Source organism: Hoplias malabaricus, chromosome 6, assembly GCF_029633855.1.
Source record: "Hoplias malabaricus isolate fHopMal1 chromosome 6, fHopMal1.hap1, whole genome shotgun sequence".
Lineage (NCBI taxonomy): Eukaryota > Metazoa > Chordata > Actinopteri > Characiformes > Erythrinidae > Hoplias > Hoplias malabaricus.
Window position 1 is genome coordinate 1,352,006 of NC_089805.1, and position 16,097 is coordinate 1,368,102.

The 16,097-nt window shown below is 39.7% G+C and overlaps 1 protein-coding gene across 6 annotated transcripts in view; it reads left to right on the forward strand.

Moving 5' to 3' along the window:
- LOC136699314 (glutamate receptor ionotropic, kainate 5) overlaps positions 1-16,097 on the forward strand; it is a 208,560-nt gene that overhangs the window by 100,805 nt on the left and 91,658 nt on the right. For 3 of the 6 annotated variants that reach the window (XM_066673929.1, XM_066673931.1, XM_066673930.1), the window contains 4 exons: positions 2,977-3,135; positions 7,446-7,610; positions 11,728-11,825; positions 12,696-12,861. In XM_066673929.1, coding sequence (XP_066530026.1) covers positions 3,027-3,135; positions 7,446-7,610; positions 11,728-11,825; positions 12,696-12,861 — 538 coding nt within the window. In that variant the 5' untranslated portion in view covers positions 2,977-3,026. Of the gene's footprint in view, positions 1-2,976; positions 3,136-7,445; positions 7,611-11,727; positions 11,826-12,213; positions 12,559-12,695; positions 12,862-14,514; positions 14,574-16,097 lie in introns of those variants that run through there. The other 3 variants (XM_066673934.1, XM_066673932.1, XM_066673935.1) reach the window with 3 other exon arrangements.

The following is a 16,097-nucleotide window of genomic DNA, read 5'->3' on the forward strand; positions in this document are numbered from 1 at the left end:
CTCTCTCTCTCTCTCACTCACCCACCCACACAAACATCTGCTGTGAGAAGTTCAGCATGTTGTCTGGCTTAATCCATAAAATTATAACATTGATAAAGTTGTTGAAGCTGGAATATGTGAGGTATTTTATTGTCTGAGCTGTGGGCTGTGCACTGCAATTTTCTCCTTTAAAGCTTGTATTTGAGCTTCTGTGTGTTTAATCTTAACTCTCCCTGAAACTGACACTCGAATTCAAATATCATAAAAACTACTCTGAAATGTTACAACAAAGTAAAAACGAACGGCTCTTCGTGCAGACCACTTTAAACATGTCCTGGTTTTATCTCAATTCCACAGTAAAATAAACAAGCTTGGAAAATCAGTCAAAGGATATTAAAGCCTGCGTACCTTACCTGGATGAGTAGCAAGCCACTGTTGCTTCACAAACCTACAGCAAAGACTGTGTCACACATCTGTTCCAAGTGTCATGTGACACTGTCTCAAGCCATGGCTCCATACCCCTCCATGGCACTGTGCCATTACCTAGCACCATGGCACAAGACATGTTCCCAGTAGCATGCACAGCACACTATTTGCAGTGTGGTAGTTTACAGCGTCTACGCTTTTCAGCGACCAAGTGCACAAAAATTAAGAAGAAAACTGTGTTTGTGTAACGCCCTTGATGTACTTGTGGATTCCTCTGTTGAAACAACAGTGTCATTTTTTGTCACTCGCTTCAATCAATTAATCTTTCTTTTTAAACCTATTTTTTAATAGAATTATTGAGCCACCAGTCTATTTGTTTAACTGTGAGCTGAATAATAGAGTCCATAATTATATTTGCAGCAGGCTGGAGCACCTGGTCAGTGGCTGTGCACTAGGGGTGGGCGATATGGTCCTAAAATAATATCATGATATTTTTGGGGATTTTGGTGATAACGATATTCCTGGCGATTTGAACAAAACACTGAAAAATACTATTAATTGCAAGAACACACTAATGTAACAAAATACATGGTATAGTATTATTAATCATATTTAATATATATATTAATAGCAATAAATGTTTTTATTTATTAAAATGTTTTATTTTACAACAAGGCGGCACGGTGGCACAGCAGGTAGGTGTTGCAGTCACACAGCTCCAGGGGCCTGGAGGTTGTGGGTTCCATTCCCGCTCCGGGTGACTGTCTGTGAGGAGTTTGGTGTGTTCTCTCTGTGTCTGTGTGGGTTTCCTCCGGGTGACTGTCTGTGAGGAGTGTGGTGTGTTCTCTCTGTGTCTACGTGGGTTTCCTCCGGGTGACTGTCTGTGAGGAGTGTGGTGTGTTCTCCCTGTGTCTGCGTGGGTTTCCTCCGGGTGACTGTCTGTGAGGAGTGTGGTGTGTTCTCCCTGTGTCTGCGTGGGTTTCCTCCGGGTGACTGTCTGTGAGGAGTGTGGTGTGTTCTCCCTGTGTCTGCGTGGGTTTCCTCCCACAGTCCAAAAACACACGTTGGTAGGTGGATTGGTGACTCAAAAGTGTCCGTAGGTGTGTGTGTGTGTGTGTGTGTGTGTATTGCCCTGTGAAGGACTGGCACCCCCTCCAGGGTGTATTCCCACCTTGCGCCCAATGATTCCAGGTAGACTCTGGACCCACCGCAACCCTGAATTGGATAAGGTTTACAGATAATGAATGAATGAATGAATTTTACAACAAATAAGGATTTGACAAAATAAATCAGTAAACATTTGCTTATTTTGTAAACAGTAATTTACCAAGATTCTGATTCTGTATAAAATCATGTAACATAAAATTCTACCACACAACCCAAGTGCAGAAAAAGTAGCGTGTGCGTATTAACAGCAAAAGGAGACAATTTTACAAAAAGTATCCTTAAAGCTTCACATTAAATAACAAAAACAAACCCAGAATAGTTGCTGTTCTGAGTCATTATGCAAACAATTCAGAATATCACGGCCTGATTAAACAATTGTAATTTGCTCTGGATTGTTGCTTTTGCTCTTTTGTTGCATGTCCTCTTTTTTAGACTTAAAAAAATGTCCGGGCGGAATTTCACAAACGTCTAGAGCTTACATAGAACTTCGAGAAGTCTCGTTCACAAACTAGTCCCGCCCTCCCCTACTCCGATTGGTTCGCTTGAGTGAGAAGGGGGCGTGGTGAAGTAGCCTAAAATCTTCTGATTGGACGGTCTGACTGTAGAGCTACCGTTATTGGTCGATAACCTTCTCTGTAAACATTTAATTGGTCAGTCTGCACGTCAGTAGTCCTTGTTTACGTCAGGCAAAGCTCATGTACCCACCCTCAGCTCGAGCAGCTATGCCGAAACGTAAATGTAAGTTCTCGGATGAATTAAAAAAGAAATTCCCATGTTTTCCCATGTGTAGTAAATAAAGGTGTAAAGGACCTAAAAGCACACATAGGTTCAGCTAAGAATACAACGGCAGCGAGGGGTGGGAGCTCATCAACAACCCCCCCCCCCCCCCCATGCATTGCATTGTCATACAATGTACATGTAGAACATGATATTACTCCAACATAAAATAAACTTACGCACTCGAGAACCCTCAAGGGTGGACAGACGCTTGAAGCTTAAGAGAATGTTGTCAATATTATGGTCTGCTGTAACTGCCAAATATTAATTTCTATGTTACAGATGATGCATGTAGAAATTAAGTTGATATATTTTGAAATATATCATATAAAGCAACACAAGGTAGTATTTTTAACATCAAATTACAGCTTCTAAATAGTTTTCATGCTTCACATTAGGCCTCTGTCATTGCTAATCTGGGTTCAACACTGCAGAAACTGAACTATGCCTTTCTAGAGGTGGGCAGGAATCTCACCTGTCCTTGATTTCAAGACAGTGCTGTAAATGTTAATTACATTCTGCAACTGTTTGGGGAGTCCAGGAGCAAATTTTACCTAGTGTTGCTTTAAAGTGGTTTCTTCTCATTACGCAAATTACTGATGCCCGGTGTCTCCTCCTTTCCTGTAGGTGGCGGTGCAGGCAGCCAGACGAACATTCTCCATGAGGAGCAGTGGAAGATGCCGGCTCTGCCAGCGCTGCTGCTGTCGATTCACTTCCTCTTCCTGCTGCTGACCATGGCCCCGTCCTCTTTTAGCCAAGCACCTGCCCTCGCCGCCGTGAGGATGGGTGAGAACATCTCCTTTTCAGTCAGGACATGAACTGATGAAGACCCCAGAATCCCTACATGGATTTTTTATTTTATTTTATTTTTCTTTTGCCCTAAAATTACAGCTTCAAAATCATTGTGATGTTTCAGTGACCTGTAATAGTTACTCTGCTACTTTGGGTTCAGCACTTCAGAAACTGCGTTGCGTAACGTTTGGAGGAGGGCAGGACCCCCCCCCCCCATATCCCTTTTGATTTCAGAACAGCGCTGTAAAAGCGTATTACACTCGGTACCTGTAGGGAGAGTCCAGGACCAACAATATTACAGCTTACCTAGTGTTCTTTCAAACAAAGCCGAACTAACATGAAAAATGTCATTGTCATTGTCAAGAAACAATAACTTAAACTGATCTACAAGTATAAATATTTACTAATTACCATGACTTGATATACTTGCCCTTTGGCTTTTTGTAGTTGGAAGCCTTCTCCCTCTGTCCTTCACTTGGTTGCTGCACTCCTCTGTGCCTCCAGCCTTCAGGTGCATATGGAGACTGTGCAATATACTTTTTTCTCCATCTTGTGTGTTAGCATAGTCTTCATACTTTCCTTAAAAAGTCCTTAAATGGACCCCCAGAGAGCCACCACAGATCAGGATCGTTCTCAGCACTGCAGTGATGTAGTGAATTTGTGTTGAACTGAGGTGATCAGCCTCAGAAGTGCTGCTCAAGTTTTTAAACTCACTGTCCACTCGTGATGTGTCAGACACATCAGCCTTGTTGGTCCTCTTTGTAGATGCAATGTCAGATACAATTAGCTCATCTTGAGCTGAACGGTTTGTGTTAGTCATCCTCCAGTCCTTCCTCTGTGGTCATAGGGTGCTGCCCAGGAGTGTCACTGCAGTGGCGAGAATGATTCACCATATAATGCCTGCTCTGTGGCGGTCCTACTGAAGGGCAGGGTGAAAAGGGGCTAATAAAGTTTGTAGTGTAACAAACGGTCTACATTCTGAAGGTGTAGGACTTCAACGGTAACCTTTTATAACTGAAGCTGTGACTGTGGAAACAAGCTTAACATGGTCCATGTCGTTTCTGCAGCGCTGAGCCCAGAGTAGCAATGACAGAGGCACTGTTCTCCTTATTACAGTGAAGCATTCTATTGTTTGTGAAGCTGTAAAAATACAACAATTCTAGTTTTCTTTTAATATTTGGCTGTTTGGCTGTCCCTTTCTATGTTACAGGGGACCACTGGCCTGCTTGTGCTGCCACAGATATAGGTCTCCTACATGGCTGCCTTGACTTTTAACAAGGGACACCCTGTGCCCTGTGGAACCATGAGACAACCATCCACTTCCCAGAGGTTTTATGTGAACCAGGTTTGCCTTGCATTGTGAACCAAGTTCACGTTTAATCTCTGGCAAGTTGATGGCTGTGTCATGAAATGTAGCAGCTGGGTTAAACAGCTCACAAGGCATTCCCAACTTAATGGCTAAGCCACCCTGTTTTTTCAGGTTATTTCAGGTTCTGCAAGTTCGGGAGTTTCCCCCTCACCTGGCATTAACTCCTTTTCAAGTTTCTGAGTTTCAGATTCCCATGGGATGCAGGGGTCTGGATTAATGGTAGAAAAAAGCAAACCAGTAGTTCCCCTGCGACAAAGAACTGTACTTAGGGAAATACATGCCTCAGGAAACACGTTACTAAGAATAAGTGTCCAGTTTTATCTAATCTAGTGATAAATAAGTCAAATTTCAAGTTTTCCTAGTTACAGTCTTGGGGTTTTGCTGTAGAAGTTTTATTCACTTGAAGCTAAAGTCTTTTCCTGTCCTTTCAACCGCTCCAAATTAGGCCACTTCACCTGACTTTCAGCCATTTCATTTTATGTGTCTTTGATATGAAGTGCCTCCTAGGTAGCAGAGGAGAGCAGATTTGACTGATGTGAGAAATATAATTCATAAAGTGTCATTTTTTTCTTCATCCATCAGCATTCTGGTGGAAAAAAAAATAACTGCTCATAGTCAATGCTAAGCAAATAAAAGTCTACAATTGGATTCAGATCTTTTTCATTCAAATCAGCAGCATTCACCAAGGGACTCTCGAAGATGTCTGGCATGGAATAAGCAAGAACAGTAATATGTAAGCATAAAGCCAGGGATAATACTATTATAATAGTTCAGTCAATGAAAAATCCAGTCAATGGTGCATCAACATAGTATTGCAATGAATTTGCATTCATTACAAATGCAGGAAAAATTACAGTGAAAGGTCTCTGCATTGATCTTCTCCCAAGGCAATAAAAGCAAGGCATACTGACATTGGATTTCTGAGGTAAGCCTCTCTTTTATAGACGATAAAGGTGGGCAATTGCCTGGATCATAGCATAAGACATAACCTATGTCTAGTTTCTCTATATTCATAATTTGTGAATTATTCGACTTGCACAGACCCAGCTTGCATAATCACTATAAAAAGGCATCAAGCGTAATAGGATACTGTGGAGCAGCTGGACATGAGCTTGTAGTCAACATGCTCAGTGCTAAATGTGGACTAGACATGTACCAAGGCCCACAGAAGTAGTTCTGGAGCGGTGGAACTGCGTGTGGCATTCCATCAAAAAACACTTTATTGGTTTTAAGTTTATTAAGCGAAGGAGAATGCAAACTGCTCAGATCTGTCACATCAGCTAGCACATTGAGCAGAGATAGGGGAGAGTGGGGCCATTCTGTTTACTTTTAGAGCAAGGTCAGTTGTGTTCTCTAGGATTCTCTGAGGGCTGTAGCATCAATGGGAAGTGAACTTGCAGTATCCTAATCATACTACAAGTGAAAAAAAGATATATATTAACAATGTAATTTATGTATCTATAGAGTGTTACCTTCTAGTTTATTAAAACATATAAATGTGAATATAAATAATGTATAAATAACAATATCAACATTATTTTAATTATATAGACATTAGCATTCTTTAATAATAATCCCAGGACAGTAACACTACTGGTGCATGTGAGGTAATTAATCAAGACCTGTTTCAATCCTCAGTCAATACAGCTTCCATTTCCTAGTGATTTATAGACTGCTGTGGATGAGCACGTTCGTTCTACCAGGTCAAGATCAGAGGGTGGTTTACGTAGATTTATTGCACGTATAAATTGATTCATATGGACTTATTGCACATATAACCCTCTGTTTTATATTTTCAAGATGTAATAAAGGACAAAAATGACACATATGAGGGCAGGGGGGCACGTTTGCATTTTACCCCTGTTATTTATGAGTTCAAATCTTTTCAGTCAAGAGTGATGCTCTTATAGCTTTCTTGGAATAACATCTAGGAATACTGCTTCATATAGAAATCGGTCCTGTGTAAATACACTTGAAAATGAATATATAGCTGTCATAATTATGAAATAGCATGTAATATTTTAATTATATTTATGAAACACTATCACAAACATCACTTTGAATCTCATAAGACTAAGGTCCAGGCCTTTCTTAGTGAGAGATCTTACAACATTGTTGATTTTATAGGTGACTTGCAGCAGCTATTCTTTCCTGCAGTACACATTTGTTTGTTTGTATGAACAAAGAATCCTGGACATATTGCCAGTTGGGAGCGGTGGTTGCTGAACCACTTAGCTGGAATTCTATTCAGATTTTAGAAAAGAATTGTGACTAACAGAACAGAAATATTTAGGTTGCCTTGTATGGATGGTAAGTGGCTCATAAGATCATGGTATATTAAATATGGTATTTATGAGCTAAATGATTTCTAATGGTAACTAGCTAATTGTTCAGTAATTCACCTGTTTCACATAATTTTAGTCTTATTTCTTTAAAATATTGGGTTTAATACTAGGGCTAATCATTTTAACTATTGCTGCTTATGACTGAAATTACAGTGAGATTCCACAGTGTTTTAACTGTAAAATCCAGTCTGTGGCAGGTGTATTGAGTAAAGCTGCTGTCTCCTATGCAGGTGACTAAACTTCAATCCCAGTGTGGTTAAACACAGGTCAGTAAGATCTGATAACTAGGGTTTGAGTCCCTGCTCAGGTAAAGCTTAGATCTGTAATATATATATAGATCTGTATATGTGTGTATATATATAATTATTTTGATATTTATTCCTCTACCACATTGTTTGAACCCAGCAGGTTCAAAGAGTCTAACTAAGTTACCAGTATTCTAAGGTTTGTTTGGCCCCTTAACACAGCTATAGAAGCAGAGTCAGTCTCAAGGATAAGAGGTTGCTTGACATTAGCAGCACTAGAGTGAAAAGCAGACTTTTGGCATTAGATCTGTAATTGGGTTTTATCCCACTGTGTTTCTCAATCAGCGGCCATTCTGGATGACCAGTCAGCGTGTGGGCGTGGAGAGCGCTTGGCCCTGGCGCTCGCTCGGGAGAACATAAACAGTCTGATGGAGGGTCCGGCACGAGCCCGTGTAGAGGTTGACATCTTCGAGCTGCAGAGAGATTCGCAGTACGAAACCACTGATACAAGTGAGTGCACATATCCTCAATGGCAGTACTAAAACACCTCGTATCTCTGAAAAGGAGATGGCCAAGGCAAGGCCAACACTTTCAATGCTGCACCTTCAATGTTAATATTGTGAAACAGGATTTTGGAGTGTTACTGACCTCATCGTTCAGACATTTTAACACACTACTTGGCAGCTGGCATTTTCAAATAATGTTATAAGATAGGATGCTACAAATTGAAACATAAGATGCTACAAAGTCACATTTTACAGTGGTAGTCAGCCATCTTGGAAATATGGAGAATAAATAAAGGATATATTTTTTTCTGCAGAACAAGAATTTATTCTAGTAGCATGCAGAGAATCAAATCTTCAGGGGCTGATTACAGATTTTGGGTTGATGTTACTACAGTGAGAATGGCATCCACCAGCTTCTTCATTAGCTACATTATTTGTCACTGACGAAGTTTCCCTCTAATTTTTATCTTTAGATTTAGGATGTATTTCTGCCATATTCCACTGCTGTTATATGTTTTAAACTTAAGGCTATTACACACAAAGTGTGATTTCTAGAGAAAATAATGAATTATTTCAGGCACATGTATGATTGGTGGTATTTCGCACACAAAACAGTCTCAACCCTCTGTTTTTGCAACATATGCTGGCAACAAAGTATGTCTGATATATAAATAGTAATATTTGTATCTCAACTCTCTATGAGTGACGGAATACCTGCATAAAACGTCACCTAACAAACACTGTAAAAAATGTCTGTAAATTTTACAAAGAAAAACTGTCAAACTGTAAACTCAAAAAGGTAGAAATACTTTTATCAGCCAAAAACACAACATTTATTATATTACGTTATTTTACTGTTAAAATGCACAAACCATTAGGGGGCGGTACTGGGAGTAGCTGAGTCTCATTAGGGAGCTCCCAGCATGCCTTGATGCTCAGTATTTTCTGTTATTTTCCGAGTTTCTTTGCTTTTCTCTGTCTTTGAGACTTTTTGATTTTGGGTTGCATTGGGGGGATTATTTTGTGTAGTTGTGTGTGTGTTTTTGTGCATGTTGTGACAAGATGTGTGTTGGTCAGGAAAGTTCACCGTCAGCCTCTGTTCCGAGTGCTGGAGTCTGGCACCCAGATACTGCAACCTTATTTACTCCTTTCAGGAATACTTCCTTTCATGGGCTGAAAAGAGGATATCTCAGTCTCCGTTCTCTCATTCGTCACACTATTTGCATGTTAAAACAATGTTTCTTTGTTATTTTTATGTAAACACTATGGAGTTTTTATGGTGTTTATCTGTTTTTTTTTTAAATATAGTAAACAAAAGAGTTCTTAAATGTAAAATTTACCATTGGCAAAAATATGGCCGTATATTTTACGGTGAAATTTTGGCAACCACAGCTGCCGTTTTTTTTACTGTACATTTTACAGATTTTCTTTTACAGTGTAAATTTAATGGTATGTAAAGGCCTTTAACTTGATTTCCCACATTTTCTACCTGTGAGCTTTAATCACAACAACTTAAAGTCATAAAATAATATTTACTACTCTGAGCATAAATTGTCATAAACAAGTAATAAATTGTGACCTAGTGACTGACAAGTGTGAAGTAATGAACATTACGTTATAAATTAAATGTGTAGGATTGTTATTATTGAATCCAAAACAAAAGTGCATTCAGTGAAGCAAGCTGACGGAACTGAAGTTTTTCAGAGTTAGCAGCTGAAATTCCAAGAGGTATGAAATGATTTAACAAGACGATGACCACAAAACACTGGCACAGTCAAAGGCCATCTAGGTAGATACCAGGAATCCAGATCTCAATATTATGGATGCAGTGCCAAGTCATGACCAAGGAAGCAAGGAGAATAAAAACAGATATAGGTTTGTTTTTATTGCTAATAAAAAGCAATGAGCTTATATTACACTTGTGCCGCACCTGCTTTAAAACAGACCCCATGAGCTGACAGATGACTTTCCAGAGTTTAGTTCTCTTTGGCTAGAAGCTATGTTCGAAAAACTATGTAAACACAAACTGTAGTGAATACAACATGTAACCAATGGTGAAGTTCAGTCCATAAACTCAAATAGCTCTTAATCAACTGCTCTTGAATGACATGGAATATAGACTCATTAACAAAAATACAGTGCACCCCAATTATTGCAGAATAGGCATGCAGTAATGTGTCAGGCAGATAGGGAAATGATTAGAGGTGTGGTCTGGTTAGACACTGGGTCTTGCCACAAAATTGCGAAAATTTGGCTTTTAGAGGCTAATTTGTGTAGTGTACCTTTTGGTGAGAGATTGTTGATTCCTAAAGATTCCTCTGTGATGCACTCAACGATATATTGATCAGTCATCATCAGATTTATCACCATTCAAGCATTTATGGGACCACATAGGGCACCAGCTTTGGCAACTTCCAGCTTTGGTGTGCAGGATCTACAAACCCAGCTGTGGGCAAATGTGTTGTATGATGTCATACAGACTCTGTATATTTCCATCTGTATCTCATCTTGTATCCAGTTTAGAGGGAGCCCAAGAGTGTACTAGTCCTTTCAATCGTACGCTTTGCTGTCCTTTCCTTTTAATATTGTACATATACTTACATTTATCATCACTACATTCACACACACAAAGTTTAATTCAATAGTAACAAGTTATTCTTTGTGTATTTATTTCCATACATACATACTTTTTACATACATACATCATGTATTTGTGGGATGAGCAGTAGAGCGGAGTGTGTGGGTTGCGCCCATGAAAAATTTGCCAAATCCTCTCTGCCAATGTCAAACAGCTTATTCCGTGTGATGGTGTGGGGCGGCATCTCCCTCACTGGAAAAACAAGGCTTGTCATCATTAAAGGCAATCTCAGTGCAGAGAGATCTCAAGATAAAATTCTTTTACCAGTGGCAACCCCTTATCTCCACAGTCTGGGACAGAGCTCTATCCTCCAATAAGACAACGCTCGCCCCCACAGAGCGGGGATTATCAGAGACTACCTCCAGAATTTGGGAGTGGAGAGGATGGAATGGCCTGCCAGCGTCCTGAACTCAACCCCATTGAACACTTGTGGGATCAGCTTGGGCTGATTTGTTAAATAAATAAATAGTTAAATTGCCAATATGTTCTTGTTTCTTCAAACTTCAATCATCCAATCCACCAAACGCCAAACGAGTCAACGGCAGAATAAGCTGTTTGGCATTGGCAGAGAGGATTTGGCAAACTTTTCATGGGCGCAACCCCCATATACTCAGCTCTACTGCTCATCAAATGCATGTTCCTTACAATAGTGGCAGCATTTTAAAAGGAAATTAACAGGCTCCAATGGTAAAAGATTTAATGAGTATACAGTACATTATACAGTACATCTTGTACTGAAAAAACGAGTGATTTTTGACAATTGATATAAAGCAATGTTGTCCCTATGTATGCATCATGTGAATACCTCAATTTGAAATACCTTATTTCTGATAGTCTAAATATTTTTTACACTGAATTCCACACAGACTTTCTGTACAGAAGCACATTTAACCCCTCGGGGATTACTGGTGCCGCAGCATGTGCAAGCAGTGGGGAATGTGTGTAGGTATCTTGGCAAAGTCTTACAATGCTGAGTTAAATGACCTCCACTTCTGTTTGCCCAGCTAGAATAGTAGGAGGGCAGAGATATGTGGGAGTCATGGCATGTGCTTCATTATTGTAGTGCACGCTAATGTCTCCTCATGGGACTCATGGTAGCCACGTGCATTCTTCTGTCTCAAAGGAGATAATAACACACAGATTCATATACACACTTTTTTTTCCTTTCCCAGAAAAAGCACAGCAATCTCCACTGGACCCAGCATAAATCTTCCCTGTGCTTATTGATGTAATTAATCAAAAAGAGCCTCACATTGACTCTTAATTTGATATATCATCTAGGAGCATAACACAGACAGAACTGGACTGCCTCCAAGATGTGGGCCTTTCTTTCTCTCTCTCTCTCTCTCTCTCTCTCTCTCTCTCTCTCATCTCTCTCTCTCTCATCTCTCTCTCTCTTCTCTCTCTCTCTCTCTCTCTCTCTCTCTCTCTCTCATATCCCCTCCCCCTCTCTTTTCCTTTTTATCTGTTTCTCTCATTTCAGTGTGTCAGATCTTGCCAAAAGGCGTGGTTTCTGTCATTGGCCCCGCCTCTAGTCCGGCCTCTGGATCCACTGTGAGTCATATATGTGGGGAAAAAGAGGTGAGGAAAAAGAAAGCTTGTTTACATGCATGTGTTTTAGTTTACACTATCATCATTTTGGGAGTCAAATTTAATGCTAGTAATTGGTTTACACACACACACACACACACACACACAAACACACACACAAAGGGAATTAGATACATTTTCAAAATGTATGTAATAACTGTGTATTAAAGGTGTGCTTACATAATCTGGATAGTTACGTCTAATTACAAACATGTATTATGATAGCAGTCGACAAAATTACCATCATTTACACAAGTAAACACTATGCTGCCGTAATCAATGTGTTACAGTGAATCTATCACCAGTTGTTAGATCATTGTTAACGCATAGCTACGTAGTGAATAAAGACTAATATAATGACTCAAGTTAAAGAGCATAAATAGCGTTCTGAGCAGAAATATCAATTCTAAAGCTACTAAAGGACTGAGTCTCTAAAAAAATTGATTACATTCAGCCTCATAAACATTAGCAAGGTCACTTCAACTCATTTAAGAAATTGGATGTAGCTCCTCCACTCCAGAGAACACATGTCCAGTGTTTCACAGCCCAGCACTGGGTGGATTTTATACCCCTCTATCAAAAGCTTGGCATTGGTCATGGTGAACAAAGTCTGATGAGTGGCAGCTTCAGGGCAGCCCATTCTTTCGATTATTGCTTCTCTGTTTTCAACTGTATGAAGAGTAGCAGAAGAGGAACATACGAATCCATCAAGTATATATTTAAGGTTATTTAATTTATTATTTCCCTCCTTTTTACTTAATGTTCATAGTTTCCTTTACCTTCTTCTCGTTGTTTTTTACTTTCTATTCATCACTCTTACTCATTTGCTTCTACTCCTCTTTCTTTGTATCCCCTCCCCAGATCCCTCATATAAAGATAGGTCCTGAGGAGACTCCCCGGTTGCCGTACCTACGCTTTGCCTCAGTAACGCTGTATCCCAGCAATGAGGACCTGAGCATGGCCATTGGTGCCATTCTGCGCTCCTTCAACTTCCCAACAGCCAGCCTCATCTGTGCCAAGGCTGAGTGTGAGTTTGCCTTACCCTATTCTACATATCGTTGATGTCCAATTAAAAACATGTATCTCCAAAAATAGTAACCTTCCAGGAGAAGGAAAAAACTGCTGTAGTGTTCACACGATGTTATAAACTAAACTAAATGTGTTTCATTGGAAGTGAAAGTATTCCATGTGTTTTTCTACATCTTGTAGAAACTTGTTTTCTCTCTCAGTCAAAGTATGTTAAAAGGTGGCTATGATTTCATTGGGTACATTTGTCCAATGATAACACTTTTCTGACCCCAAAGAAAATATGGTTACAGATCAAGACATGCTGTAGATGATCCGACAAAGAGGTGGTCATTATATTATGCCTGTTTAGTGTATATATGAGAATCATCAGTAGACACTGCACTAATATAAGGCAAAGGCAAGTGTGGTCTGAGTAGCTTTATGTAAACCAGCATTGAATAAACATGGATAATAACTATACATATACATGTCCAATAAAAAGCATGCATCTCCAGAGACTTTACCGGAAAAAGAAAAAACCTTCTTAAAGTCTAAGCACCACTTAATGGACCTCCATGAATATTCCACATTATTGTAGTTACTGACAGATATAAGTATGAATTAAAATGAAAATAGCTGCTTAATTTGCTTTAAAACTGACAAAATTTTTAAATTGGCGGAAAAACCCGAGCTCGCTACGGAAATTCTTGAACGCAACCGTGACGTCACTGGTGGACAACAGCTGAACAACGCCGCGGTAAAACACCGTTATGACTGACTGTTATGACAGTATCTAGCTAAAAAACCAACATTATTCATGACAATAGCCTAGCAATAAGCTAAACTCAAATTTAGAGGTACCGTTATTCTTGTAAATGTGATCGAAGTCGAACTCGAATTCATCCGACACTATAAACCTCCGTAATGCAGCTACGTAGCCGAGTATAATCTGAGACACCGAGTTTAGCGAGTCAAGCTAACGTTAACTAACACCAACTAAAACAGGCGAAGTGAGTGTCCTTACCCTGTTTACCTCCATGTTACAGAGGCTCTTGAACACCTTTCGTTGGTGTCCTTACATGCCCATATTGTTGGAAAAGCGCCAGTGAAATGAGCTACAGATAACGGAGTGAGCGGATGGTCCTTTCCAAAGTGCCCGTTTAGAGTGGACAAATTTAGTCCATTTTCTGGATATTTTGGGATCTTTGGGCCATTTGTTCACAGATGTCCCACTGTACATTGAATGATTGCAGCCAAAAACAACACACCTTTTCCTCATTTTGCATTAAATTAAGTGCAGCTTCTAGAGTTGTTGTCCACCATCTACGTCACAGGCAAGACGCCTATTAGAGTTTCCCAACACCGTTGTTTTTTAGTGGACATTGATGATTATATATGTATTTCTATGTATTTCCTATGATTTTTACATTCAGTACCATTATACATTAAGCATTCGTAAGCCTAGTTGACACCTGCATATACCATCATAAGTCATACAACTGACATAACCCCACATAAACATCTACTGATGATCATTTCAGCAAGGGTCAGTTGTCGCAAGATTTTCTTTAACACCTTTCTTAAACAACTTTTAGAATAAGCTTCTTTTATGTGGCTAACAGAATATAGCATGCTTTTTTCTCCTCATTATGCAGCATAGTGTGACCTTTCTCTTGAACGATGCAAAGAGCCAGTGAGGTTCTGAGTGCTGTGAGACTCTCTCCAGCACAGGTGTGTATGAGATACAGTACTGTGAAGAAGTCTTGGGCACCTAAGATAATTATTAATATATTTAAACTAATGCCTTCTCAGTAAGTGTGGTGCTTGTATAAAAATGTATATAATCACAGTAAATACAAACAAATAATATAAAACAAATAAGAAATATATATATATAATTTTATTTCTATAAAGTTGTAGGTGTGAGTGAGTTTGAAGAACAATGTTTGTTCACATTCTCCTTGATTTAAGTTGAACCCCCTCATTCTAACACAGAATATCACACTTACTGGAATAATGTTATTGTTGTTTTTGTTTTTGGTTGTATTTTTAGCAAAGAAACACTTAATGCTCAGATCAATAGCTTTTTAAATCTCATAATCTCTTTGCACAGTACTGTACTGTACATTTATCTAGCTTTCGTTATACATCAGTGCTGCTATAAAACCCAACAATTGGTTCCCAGTATGGCACCGACGCATTCTGATTTGAGAACTGCTGATATGAAACATCATAAAGCGCTCTTTTTCTTCCCGCATATCTGCCAAGAGTTCTTCTCTCTCTATTAGCCAAAATGATGCCATTATCAAAGACATTGACCAGGAAAAACGAGCTAAACCGTGGACTCAGTGAACTGGTCGCTATGGTAACCATAGACGCAAAAGCTGAGATTCAGTGGAAGTGCCGCTGCGCATGGGAAGGTCTATTCCAAAGGCAACTGCCTGAACTGCATCACACAGTCAACATGGCAGATCCGACATTTCCAGACGAACATAAACAAAGACAGACATCCGTGGCACCCCAACTGGACAATCGTGCTTGTTTATGTTCATTTATGTTCTGAAGCCCCACCCCCACTTGGTTGCGTTCAACATATGTGTTCATTGTAGATGTTTAATAATGACATTAACCTTAGAATTAATAGTTATTAATGATTATTATTTGATATTTTACTGTTGACATACTGTTCCACCATTTTGAAAATAGTCTCAACTCACCACAACTTGGGCGGTTCCTGCAGCATAGAAAATTTCTACATATACAAATTTATGTGGGTGTACATCAGTGGCGGATGCTGGTCTTTCAAGGAGGGGAAGCTCAGAACAGAATGAAAATTTTATGCTCCCACGGATCTTTACACCAAAGGATCGCTGATTCGCTCATTTCACTGTCAATCAAAAAGGGATTCAGCCTCAGACAGATCATCCAATCATCATGCAGAAGCTGAGCGTCCGGGCCAGCCGAGGCCAGCCCACTGCCCCATAGACCCCCAGAGACGCTGAGCGTCCGATGGGCGGGACAAAGCCCAGCATTTATCCAATGACTCGTCTCGTTTCGCTGCTTCACTAATGAACTCTGTTCAATAGTTGAACTTGAATGTAGCGAGTGTGCCCTGGCCTTTAGAATCAAAGGAATTAATAGTTTGCCCCCTTCTTCTCTGCTGCGGTAATAGCCTTATACCCTTCTGATAAGGCTTTAAATTGGATATTAGAAAATTGCTTTGAGGATTTGATTGTATTTAACTAATTCAACCAC